The sequence below is a fragment of the Balearica regulorum genome, chromosome 18 (genome assembly GCF_011004875.1).
Source record: "Balearica regulorum gibbericeps isolate bBalReg1 chromosome 18, bBalReg1.pri, whole genome shotgun sequence".
Lineage (NCBI taxonomy): Eukaryota > Metazoa > Chordata > Aves > Gruiformes > Gruidae > Balearica > Balearica regulorum.
Window position 1 is genome coordinate 4,265,527 of NC_046201.1, and position 11,836 is coordinate 4,277,362.

The 11,836-nt window shown below is 45.2% G+C and overlaps 1 protein-coding gene across 2 annotated transcripts; it reads left to right on the forward strand.

Annotated features, from left to right (window-relative positions):
- The first annotated feature begins 3,518 nt into the window (after positions 1-3,518).
- Positions 3,519-10,778, forward strand: DDX5 (DEAD-box helicase 5). 2 transcript variants are annotated; one of them, XM_075770828.1, is made up of 13 exons: positions 3,519-3,685; positions 5,237-5,402; positions 5,548-5,644; positions 5,730-5,863; positions 5,983-6,048; positions 6,490-6,631; positions 6,710-6,870; positions 7,045-7,217; positions 7,412-7,522; positions 7,736-7,797; positions 7,874-7,933; positions 9,183-9,407; positions 10,009-10,778. In XM_075770828.1, the coding sequence occupies exons 1-13, from the start codon at positions 3,654-3,656 to the stop codon at positions 10,389-10,391; spliced, it is 1,812 nt and encodes a 603-aa protein (XP_075626943.1). In that variant the 5' UTR covers positions 3,519-3,653; the 3' UTR covers positions 10,392-10,778. The 2 variants fall into 2 exon arrangements, with proteins under 2 accessions (XP_075626943.1, XP_075626944.1); XM_075770829.1 differs by having other exon boundaries at positions 3,531-3,661.
- The last annotated feature ends 1,058 nt before the right edge of the window (positions 10,779-11,836 follow it).

An 11,836-nucleotide genomic window follows, 5' to 3' on the forward strand; every position in this document is an offset into this window, starting at 1 on the left:
CTGATTAGCCAGGCTGCGCCGGAAGGGGCGGGGCTACCCCGCCTGCGCCGCATCACTGTTGTGGAGGAGCCGGTCGTCATGGAAACGGGGGCGGGGAGAAGAACGCCTGTGTCTCAAAGCCCCGCCGCAGCGTGGGTCACGTGGCTTTCCCCCGCCTCCCTTCCTGGTGCGGGTACCGCGCGTCTGTCACGTGACGGGCGCCCCTCGGTGTGGGCGCTGCAGCCCCCTGTCGGTTCCCTTCGCGCGTCACCCGGGCCCTGCGGGCTGCGCTCCGCCAGCACCCCGGGGCCAGGCCGGGCAGCGGTTAGGCTCCTCAAGGCTGCTGGCGGCGTTAAAATGGCGGCGCGATAACCCCCTGGGCTGCGTGGCGTCGGTGGGGGTTTTCCCGGCGTAGTTCCGCCTTCCTCGCCCCGAACTGGAGGCGGCTGTTCACCTTTTCACGAGTAAAATCGGGTGGGCAGAGGGCTGGCCTCTGGCGGCAGCTGGAGCAGGGGAAAGTTCTAGCACTTGACCTTGCAGGCCTGGCCGGTTTGCTAATAACGGAGATGGCGTTCACGTTACCGGGCTGGCTGTGCGGACAGTTTGCCTTAAATTGGCAGGTGATGGAGGTTTGCTTGGGAAGTGTGGGGTAACACGGTGGCTTTTGTGTGACAGGAATGTTAGAACCTTTTAATAAAGGTTTTGCCTAGTGAAGCTGACTGTATTAGGTGCTAGTATACACGCTTTTGGAGATGTTTGATAGTGGAAGTGTATTATCTTCCTTGCCAAGCAACAGTACCCCACACTCCTTAGGAATTCTGGAACTCCCATGTTGCAGCAAGTCATGCAAGACTAGAAATAATGCAGCCCCTTACCCTCAAACTCCTGGAGCACGACAGAAGCAGCTGAGATCCCAGTTACGTCTGTAAGAACAATGGCAGCAAGTAAACAGGAGCAATATTAGCTCCAACAATCTATGGATGTAATTTGTAGATATATAATCCAAATGCACGTACTCCTTTCATAAACATAAAAGAGCTTTTTGCAAATATGCATGTAAGCAAATGCATATCAGTGCTATTGAAATTAACACTAGAATATGGATTTCAGATTGATACATACTCAGCTTTGCAAGCTGTGTTGATTTGCTTCACGTATGTTGGCTCAAAATAAGAGAACACAGGAAAACCGATGTTTAACTTAAAAGGGTGGAACACAAAAATGAAGTTTTTTTCAAAGAGGAAATGAAAATGAGTTATGTACAGACTAAATGCATGGCAGCGAGACAAAGATGAGGGTTTGTGTTTGTTTAGTCTTTTCAATTCTTTAAAACCTTAGCAAGGTTAAACAGCACAGGAACCACTAAGTTCTATACAAACAACAAAAATCAAAATAATCTGTGTTAAGATGAATGTAATAGGGAAGAACAAGAAAAGATTGGACAACTTGCTATTAATTTTCACAGCCTTTGTAAACACCGTTTTCAGACTCATCAGAAGCAGGAAGTCTATAGGGTCAGTAGGTATAGAGCATTAAAAGGAGTATTTTGAGAGAAAAATCTTTAACAAGCTATATTAAATCAGTAGCTGCATACTGAAAAAAAAATGGAGAGGATCCCCTATTAGAAATTTGCAGTATTAACAAACCTAGTGAAATTTAAGTGCTACTAAAAGAACAAATTGATGGTGAGAAAAAGTGATTGATCGAGGTGGTATTCCAGATTGCTGGGGGGGGGAACAGCTATGGCCATTCATATATGAAAATAAGCCTAACATAGGTGTTACTTTTGAGGAAGAGATCATGGAAACATCTAGTACTATTCTTTGAAAACCTTGCACCATTCTTAGCAAAAATCAAAAAAGTAAAAAAAAAACACAACACAACAGATCGAAACCATTTTATGCCTTCATTATGTAAATCTGTGGGGCCCAAATCTTGAATACCATGTGCATTTCTTGTCAATAAAGAGAAAATGGCAATTTTCTAATCAGAAGTGTGGAATTGCTTTTAAAGAGAAATAATTAGATAGACTGCAGCTTTGGGTTACGGAGGAGGTAACTTAGAAGAAATTAATGTCCACAAAGGGTCTAAATAAATAGAAAATGATTACTCACCACTTCTAATAACTCATTTTGTTTCCTGCCCCTTGTTCTTACCAGGCAATGTGTTGAAATGTTTTTCAGGTTGTATACAATTAAAATGTGAAACACATTATTATGGTATCTTAGAAGCTAAGAGCATAAATAGAACAAAAATGAGAAGAAATGGCCATCAAATACAGTTATTTTTGTCTCAGAAAAGCCTTAAAGCATGAATTGCTAGAAGGTGGGAGGATATAAATGGGGAGTGTTGTTATGACGCTTCTCCTTCCTTATGTTGTTTTCATTTGCATTGGCCAGTGCTGAAAACAGGTGGTCTGGCAATATGGCTGCTTTTATTTATGCTTCAGGCTTTACTTTTCTTTTGTGTGCTTAAAGCCTCAGGTAGCAAGACATTCAAGTTCCTCATGCTAGCAAAGCAGGGCAGATAGATAAGCAACACAGTACCCACTTCATGTTTTTAATACACGTGTGCTTTCTAAACAGCCCTGTCCTTCACTGCACTGATGACCTTTGAATTGCTTTACTAGCCTTGTTGTGGAATTTGAAAAGATAAAAATAGTAACTGTTTCTAATCACATGTATTTAATATTTATAAAAGTGCCCAGGCAATGGGTAACAGTCTAAAAGCACTGCTCAAAGTAAGATTTAATAATCTGATATGATTGCGTCCAACCTGTTAACATCATGAGGATCTGCACATTTAACTCCTTTAGTCTCTCAAAAATCCCAGGTAGGCATGTGGCTGAATCTACCTTTCCTTCAGGTATCAGTTACTGGTTAAAACGTGGCAACTCCACTTGAGGCTGGGTTTTATCTGTCGGAGCACTTGCAGGAGGCTTTTCACAAGCAGTTCACGCCACTAAATATTTGTGGGGCTTTGAGCTCCGGGAATTTCACTGCGAACAGTTGGGTGCCTTCTCTGCTCCCTCGCCGCTGCTCCTGTGCGCCAGCTAGGAGTCGAGTGGCTCTCCGGACAAGCCGGGAAGCCGAAAGGGATCGGGCTGCGCTTATCAGAGGCCGGCTGGGGGGAAAAAAAAAATCCCTGTTTCCATCAGGCCGAGGCCGAATCGCGGCCCCCAGACGCACAGAGAGGCCTCAGCCGGGGGACGAGTCGGCACCGCTAGGCCGCGGCCTGCTCCCTGCCGGCAGCCCTGCGCATGCGCGGCCGCTCGCGCCCTTCCTTGCGTGGGCGGGGAGATGGGGGGGGGAGCGCGGGCCCCTCTGGGCGGGGTGCTGCGGACAGTGACGGCAGCGGAGGCCACGCCCCAAGGAGGAGGGGAACTTCCGCCCGCGAGCGCAGAAGCCGGTCAGTCGGCCGAGCCGCTGCCACACCCACACGAGAGGGGGCGGGGAGTCCGGACAGCTCGGGCCGCTTACATAACAGAAGGGGCGGGTTTTGCGCCTGCGTCAGCAGCCGGTTCCCAGCAGCCCCCGCGGCCCCTTATATAACCGGCATCCGGGGAGCGAGGCGCTCTACATTCAGTGGCCCCCACCAACGGCGTCGGATCCTGTCCTACCTTTCGCCACCTACTTTAAGTGACCAGGATCGTCTCGCCTACCGCCACCATCGCCATGCCCGGGTATTCCAGCGACAGGGACAGAGGGTGAGTCCGGGGGCCCGGCCGGCGCTAGCCGCCGCCAGCGTCCGGACTCTTAGACCGACTGTGGGGTGGCTGGTTGTTTTTTTTTTCAGCTGTTTAAAATGGCGGCGAGCCGCGGGGGTTGGGCTCTGGAGCCCTTCGCCTCAGCTCTTGCCGTCTGGAGGTTTCCGGAGCTTCGGGAGGGGAGGCTGGGGGAGGGGAATTGGCTTTAGGGCCTCTTAGCGCCGGCGAGGGTGGCCACTGCGCGTGGGTGGCTGCATAATCTGGGATGGGGCTAGGTCCGTCCGCCTCAGCGCAACCCCCACTTGTGTGTGGCCGCTTACGAGGGGCGCGGGTGGGGTTTTTTGGGGGGAGAAAGGGACTCGCCCCACACTCCTCCGGGGACGTACCCTCGAGTATGGATGGTCCACGCAGCGCTCGAGTCTCCCTTGTCCCGTCCGTGTACACACACACCACCCCCCCCCGCGAGTGGGGGTGGGCTGGGGAGCGGCGGGTGGCTGGAGGTTTGTGGGTCAGTGGGTTGGCCGGGCGCTTCGTCGATGCCGAAGCCTTGGGGAGCTCTCGGTAGGGCGGTTCCCTTTTCCTCCCTTCCCCCTCACAGGGGACGGCGGCTCTAGCTGTTGCTGGCAGAAGCCGGCCGGCTCCCGCTTTGTGTTGTGTAAGCGGATGTTAATGGCCGGCCCCGCCATGCGGTGACTGAGGGGAAATCAAAATGCCGGCTGCTGCTGCTGCCTTTGTTCCTCCTCCTCCTCCCCCCGCCCAGCTCAGACTCTAAAATGGCAGCGGCTGGAAAATGTGGCGTAGACAGAAATGAGAGACAAAGGAAACAGCGCTGGCAGGAAGCAGTGGCCACTCAGCCAGGTCCCCTCTGGGAGCGCTGTGTTGTGCTGGGGAGGATCGCTCCCAGCGCCTGCCCAGCGAAATTGGGGAGCAATCGGGGTGGGGGAGGGAGCCCCGCACTCAGATGCAGTTTAGCGGTCCTCGGCGCAGGGCTTAGCGTTGCTTTGAGCAGTGCCTCGGGGCTGCCAGGGCAGGCTTTCAAGAGGAGCCTTTTCTGAACGGAGGGACCTAACCTAAAATGCTAACATAAATCGCACGACCTCATAAAACACTGAGAGAAACTTGTCTTTTGGGATACAGGAAAATGGTTTATGGGGAAAGTTATACCAAGGTTTCATAACTGCTCCTGCCCACCTTCTGCAGGCTGACACACAATGGGAGTGTCATTTGGGTGGGAAACCATTTTGATCGTGGGTTAATACAAATGTTTTAATGTCCTTGCTTTGCCTATGTTGTAACTTGCTAATAGGCCTTTCAATTCCATTTTATGGAAACTGCAATGTTGTGTGTTGCCTTAGCTTCTGAATATAAGTTGCAGCTAGGCAGATTGTGGCATCTGCAACTTAAGTATGTTTTCTGAAGTTTCAGTATCCTGTAGGTGAGGTTTATAAATCTGAATTGTAAAGTTAGAGTGGACCAGAAAGATAGTGGTTAAGTTGTATAAGAAGAGGACCAAAACATTTCTCTTGGATTCTATGTTACGATCTTCTCTAGGTTTGGAGCCCCTCGTTTTGGAGGAAGTAGAGGTGGACCTCTTTCTGGGAAGAAATTTGGAAACCCTGGGGAAAAACTCACAAAAAAGAAATGGAATTTAGATGAGCTGCCCAAGTTTGAGAAGAACTTCTATCAAGAACATCCTGATGTAGTCAGACGTACTGTGGTATGTACCCTATCCAACTCATGCGAAAGTAAACAATAAGTGCAAACATGCTGAGGGTCATGGGGCTCAACAGGCATGGAGGAGGTAACTTAAAAGATAAGTTTGGTATCAAAGCTTATTTCCAATAATGTTTTTTGTCTTGCAGCAAGAAGTTGAACAGTACAGATCAAGCAAAGAAGTCACAGTTAGGGGCCATAACTGTCCAAAACCGATTATAAACTTCTATGAAGCTAACTTTCCTGGTAAGTAAAGACTAGCATACTGGTTATTCTTCCAGGCTTGATTAAGACAAAGTCTAAGTTACTAAGTTTCCACTTTCTCTTCAAGCAAATGTTATGGAGGTAATTCAAAGGCAGAACTTCACTGAACCAACTGCTATTCAAGCACAAGGTTGGCCTGTTGCATTGAGTGGACTGGATATGGTTGGAGTGGCACAGACTGGATCAGGGAAAACGCTGTCTGTAAGTTTTGATTGTAGTCTGTATGAATACTGCTGGTTTTCAGCAATATGGCCTGGCTTAGTGCAGGCCGAACACTCCTGGGAAGAGATTGTGATGAGACTTTTCTTTCTTCCAAACAGTACTTGTTGCCTGCTATTGTGCATATAAATCATCAGCCATTCCTGGAGCGAGGAGATGGACCTATTGTGAGTATTCCTAAATGAAAGGGGATCTTAATTTCTAGAGAATGTGATATTTTTAATTTTTTCAGTCCCAATTGTCCATGTTCAGAGTGCATAGCTTATTGTGTTTCTCTGACTAAAGTGGTTCCATGTTTTGGTAGTCTCCCAAGAACATTCCATAAGCCCTGATTGGATTGTCCTTAAAACTGTACAGACAGGGCTAGACATCCCACTTAGTCACTAGCTTCTAGGGAATAGCAATTTCCAGATATCTTACTGCACAGCATAAATCAGTGTTTGGCAGTAATTGAGATGCTAGGTAACTTAGTTTGCTGGTTTAGGCTACTTAAATCTACTTCAGTCATTCTGGCACTGAAGGAATAAATGACAGCCTTTCCATTTAAAACTAATGTCAGACCAGAAGTGTCAATGGGTATTGAACTAAAAGCTGGGCATCTTTTCTAGTGTCTTGTGCTGGCACCAACTCGTGAACTGGCTCAGCAAGTGCAGCAGGTAGCTGCTGAATACAGCAGAGCATGCCGTTTGAAGTCTACATGTATTTATGGAGGTGCTCCAAAGGGACCACAAATTCGTGACTTAGAAAGAGGTATGGATAAGCCTTGATGTGTCTCTGTATGAGGCAATGTGAGCACTACTTCAGCTGACTTAACTGCATGGGTTTTAGGTGTGGAAATCTGCATTGCAACACCTGGAAGGCTTATAGACTTCTTAGAAGCTGGAAAGACCAATCTCAGGAGGTGTACTTACCTTGTCCTTGATGAAGCTGACAGGATGCTTGACATGGGATTTGAACCTCAGATCAGAAAAATTGTGGATCAGATAAGAGTGAGTATAAGTGGTTCATGCATTTATCACTATTACAGAAACAAATGCTACTATGCCCTTTAAAGCAAGGGCAGTGCAATTAACTTTTTCAGGCTTGTCTGGGTAGACCTTTTTTGGTTGGGTGTTTGACTTAACTGTCTATTGATCTTGTACTGACCTAGTCTCCTTCTCCAGCCTGACAGGCAGACTCTGATGTGGAGTGCCACATGGCCAAAGGAAGTAAGGCAGCTGGCTGAGGACTTTTTGAAAGAATACGTACACATCAACATCGGTGCATTAGAACTAAGTGCAAACCACAACATTCTTCAGATTGTGGATGTGTGTCATGATGTAGAGAAAGATGACAAGTAAGTAGTAAGTGGGGGGGGGAAACATTCAATATGTTTTTCATGGTTTGTTCTAGTTTATGAACTGTGAAATTATTTTTTTTTTGGATTTCTGACACCAGTCTGAGACCACTTAAAATCAAAATCAGGCTGGTAAAACCAAACCTGCAGAGTACCAATCAATCCCAGCTCTAACAGTCATCTTTTCCTGATAGGCTTATTCGTTTGATGGAGGAAATAATGAGTGAGAAGGAAAATAAAACAATTGTTTTTGTGGAAACCAAAAGACGGTGTGATGATCTTACCAGGAAAATGAGGAGAGATGGGTGAGTCTAACTGAAACTTCAGTGAGCCTCCCCAACAGTCTGAGCATGCTCTTGATTGTTCATGGTGTCAGAACTGTCAAGTATAGTGACACCAGTTGTCAGTTAAAATGCTAAAACTACCTTTAGAAGCTGTTTGGAATTTGCCAGCCCTATCTTTGACTAATGAAAGGACTCTAGGAATGGGTTTAGGTCAATCAAGTTCTGTATTTTCAGGTGGCCAGCAATGGGTATTCATGGTGATAAAAGTCAGCAGGAGCGGGACTGGGTTCTAAATGGTGAGTATTTCAACAATTTCTGCAAGCACATGAGCTGTTAAGTAATGAAGAAACTGATGAGTTGCTTGTGTTACAGAATTCAAACATGGAAAAGCACCAATCCTGATTGCTACAGATGTTGCATCCAGAGGTCTAGGTTAGTACAACTCGTAATGCCAGTTGCCCAAAGCTATTTAAAGAAAGTCTATTGCTTTCTTTAACCTCTGCATTTTTCTAAGTTTTCTTCACATAAAGGTGCAGTCTTTGTGGCAAGGCCTAGGCATGACAATCGGAGGACTCGAGGGGGATGGAGGACTAGTGGAAGTGATCGGCTGGCTGCTTCCAGTCAAATAGAGAGGTGAAAGCTGAGAGCATTGTGTGCCAGTAATCTTCAAAAGGCAAAGATCATCCTTTAAACTACTACCCCATAAACTGTTCTCTCATGAAATAAGCAGTTTCATTCACAGTTCACTTTGCCCTGGTATTTCTCTTCTCTCCATGCTTTGCATGATTTGCCATGGTGCAGTACTGTTAGTTTTGTGCATACTGTCTGCTGTGATCTGTGGGTCTTTGAATTTCAGTGAGTTTGCTGAAATGTTGAAGAAAATAATTACAAACTTCAATGTTCAATGAAATTTTTTTCAACCATGAAATGGAGAGAGCAGCTTTAAAATGTACTAAGCCTTGTACAAATTGGTGAGTACTGGCACATGAAATCTGAGAAAAAGTCCACCTCTCACTTTAGCAAGTGGGGCAGGAAAGCAATGGCTTTTCAAATGCCTTTGAAAGTCGAAGTTCCTCCACCTATACATAGTCGTCATGTCGAGACCTGCCAGAGAGAGACACATTCTCAAGTGAACCCTGGCTTCTTGGAAGCGCTTGCCTAGACGAGACACAGTGCATAAAAACAACTTGGTGACTTTGGGGGGACAGGTATGTTTTTCTTGCAGCTGCGGTTCAAAGGTCTTGGCAAGACGAGCAGTGTGGCCCCTTTTTTTTGAGCTTCTAATGAGTGTGTATGTGAAGGACCTTGTATGTTTTTACTCTAAGGTCCTCAAATGAGCACATGAAGAGGCTGCTGTGAGCTTTAGTGGCCCTACTGCAAGAAGCATTCAGATGTCACTTGATGATTTGTAAAGGGGACTCTTGAGTTGGGAATGACAAGCAAATGCATACTCCTTTATGGTAAGGTTTTGGATCACAGGGTGGGTGATGAGACGGGAACAGACGGAGTGTGCATAACTTTCTCTTCCACAATACTCATGCAGAAATGGATAATTCTAACACTGTTCTTTGCAGCCATTATTTCTTTTAAACTACTCTTGTCTAATGTTTATCTTCGATTTGGCTGTTGTGGTGTGCAAAACTTTGTACCTTGCTTTTTGCCACACTGCAACACTTTACAGATGTGGAAGATGTGAAATTTGTCATCAATTATGACTACCCTAACTCCTCAGAGGACTATATCCACCGAATTGGACGAACTGCCCGCAGTACCAAAACAGGCACAGCATACACATTCTTTACTCCTAACAATATTAAGCAAGTAAATGACCTCATCTCTGTGCTTCGTGAGGCTAATCAAGCCATCAACCCCAAATTGCTTCAGTTGATTGAAGACAGAGGTTCAGGTAAGTACTGTTCCTGACCACAGTGCATACCTTTCCTCTTGGAACAAAATGGAATCTAAAATTCCACCTCCAACCTCTCTCCAAAATGGATGTGGAAGGTGGCTTAACTACCAGTTACAGTGACCTGAAAAGGTATTTATTAACACCAATAACAAAAAAGAATATATCCTCCCCGTGAATGCTCCACACTCATGTTGTGGCACACCTATGGCTAGTACTGGCCAAAGATGCACTTCTGAGAATTTGCTCTGAAATGAAATGCTTCAGGGCTTGGTTTTGTGGCCTTCTTATATGGCTAGAAAAGATGTACTGAACTGCCCTGTGTGAAAGATGAAGGTGACTTTCTGCCTTGATGCTATCACTCCTGTTTTACAGGGCAGAGTGTATGACTCTCCTCATTGGCTAGACAGCTCTGTCAAAATAGCATTCTAACTAGGGTCCAGGTAGCAATGGGAAAGCTGCTGTAGTAGATTTGCCTTGCTGTGACAGAAAGGGAAAGACTTTTTTTTTTCTCTTACTAGCTGAAGTCCTTCATTTGAAGGTATGCAAAATGTACCCTTTATGATACATATATATAACTATGTCTTGTCTCTTTTAATAGGTCGTTCCCGAGGTGATCGACGTGACAGATATTCTGCGGGCAAAAGGGGTGGATTTAGTAGTTTTAGAGAGAGGGAGAACTTTGAGAGAAACTATGGTGCGTTAGGAAAGAGAGACTTTGGAGCAAAAACTCAAAATGGGGCCTACAGTGCCCAAAGTTTCAGTAATGGAACTCCTTTTGGAAATGGCTTTGCAGCTGCAGGCATGCAAGCTGGCTTCAGGGCTGGTAACCCTGCAGGAGCTTACCAGAATGGCTATGATCAGCAGTACGGAAGTAATATTGCAAATATGCACAATGGCATGAACCAACAGCAGTATGCGTATCCTGCCACTGGTGCTGCTCCTATGATAGGTTACCCAATGCCGACAAGTTACTCTCAATAACTTAGTGTATTTAAATGTCTCAGTTTTTCATAATTGCTCTTTATATTGTGTGTTATCAAAACAGGATAGTTATTTAAGAAATGGGAAATGCAGAAATGACTGCAGTGCAGCAGTAATTATGGTGCACTTTTTTCGCTATTTAAGTTGAATATTTCTCTACATTCCTGAAACAATTTTTAGTTTTTTGTACTAGAAAATGCAGACAGTGTTTTCAAAGTAAATGTACAGTGATTTGAAATACAGTACCAGAAGGCAGTGCATGGCCTTCCAATAAAGATATTTGAAGACCGAATTTTCTTTCAGATGGCAATTTTCTCAACATGTGCACAACTTTACATTAATGGAATGTCAAATGTTTTTATATTAAATTCTAGAAAGGTTTCTCAACTGTGTCTGATTAAACATTTACGCTTATAAAAAAAAAACCCCAGCCTTGCCTTGATTGGGCTAGATTGCTTAGCATGGCAGGCCCTGCTTTGATGGGGGAGAAAACTAAAGCTGGCTTCTGAGTAACTTGGAAACGGTGCTCTTCCTTGTCTCACTAGCGTAGGGCCAGTTTTTGGAGAAGATCCACTGGAGTAATGGTGTAGCTAAAAGTCTCACTAACCAAAACTCTGCAGTGGTGTTGCTAATGAGCTGCTACAAGCGTAGGAAGCTTTTGCAGCACTGTTAACTGTCGCCTTCACATGACTAGGCTTGAGTGTAATGTATCTACAGCTGTCAGGCCTTGTGAGTTAGCATGCAGGCTTACTATGAGCTTCAGAGAAATGGGAAGATCTTAGTATTAAAACTTCAAATTATACTTAAACTGGTATTGAGCAGTGATTTCTTTATGGATGTGGGGGGAGGGAAGTGGGCTGTTGATCCATGAATATACCTCATGGATTATTTTTTCCAAGACTTCTAGTACATGCAAAGGACTCTTAATCTCAAACCATTGCTCATGCTGAGCAAAGCAACAAAATTTCTTGACAAAGAGTGTAGCAGGAATAATAACTGATCCTGGGGTTAAAGTACTTAATGCTTTCAACTATGGTATAACAGAAATTCCAGTTAATGCTTTCAGTTCCTTCCTCTTACTTGTTTATCAGTAACAACGATTAGTTTCAAGTTTAACAATGCTTAACTACAGCTTGATGTATTCAAGGCTGAATCTGTCAGCAAGAATCAAGGCAAAATTCTATCTAGATTATTTTGAACCTGTCAGACTCTCTTCTGCTTTAGATCTTTTTGCCAGTCTGTGCTTAGCTCTTTGTGACTGTTCTCTGAGGTTCAGCTTGTGCTGTTCTTAGCCATGGCCTAATCTGCCTCTTTCTTAAGAACTTCTGCTTTTTCTAGTATTTTTCAATACTAGTTGACAGTATGGTGGTGATCATTCACTGTTGCTATGAGAACTTCAGCTGGAGTCCTGACATTCTACAGTTGAGTCTAAAACTGCAGTTTTA

What these genes read in the sequence shown, in the direction of transcription:
- DDX5 (XM_075770828.1), top strand. Translation starts at nt 3,654, where the DNA reads ATGCCCGGGTATTCCAGCGACAGGGACAGAGG. An exon ending in CTATGAAGCTAACTTTCCTG is followed by an intron (nt 5,645 to 5,729) that starts GTAAGTAAAGAC and finishes TTTCTCTTCAAG; the next exon opens with CAAATGTTATGGAGGTAATT. An exon ending in AGGAAAATGAGGAGAGATGG is followed by an intron (nt 7,523 to 7,735) that starts GTGAGTCTAACT and finishes CTGTATTTTCAG; the next exon opens with GTGGCCAGCAATGGGTATTC.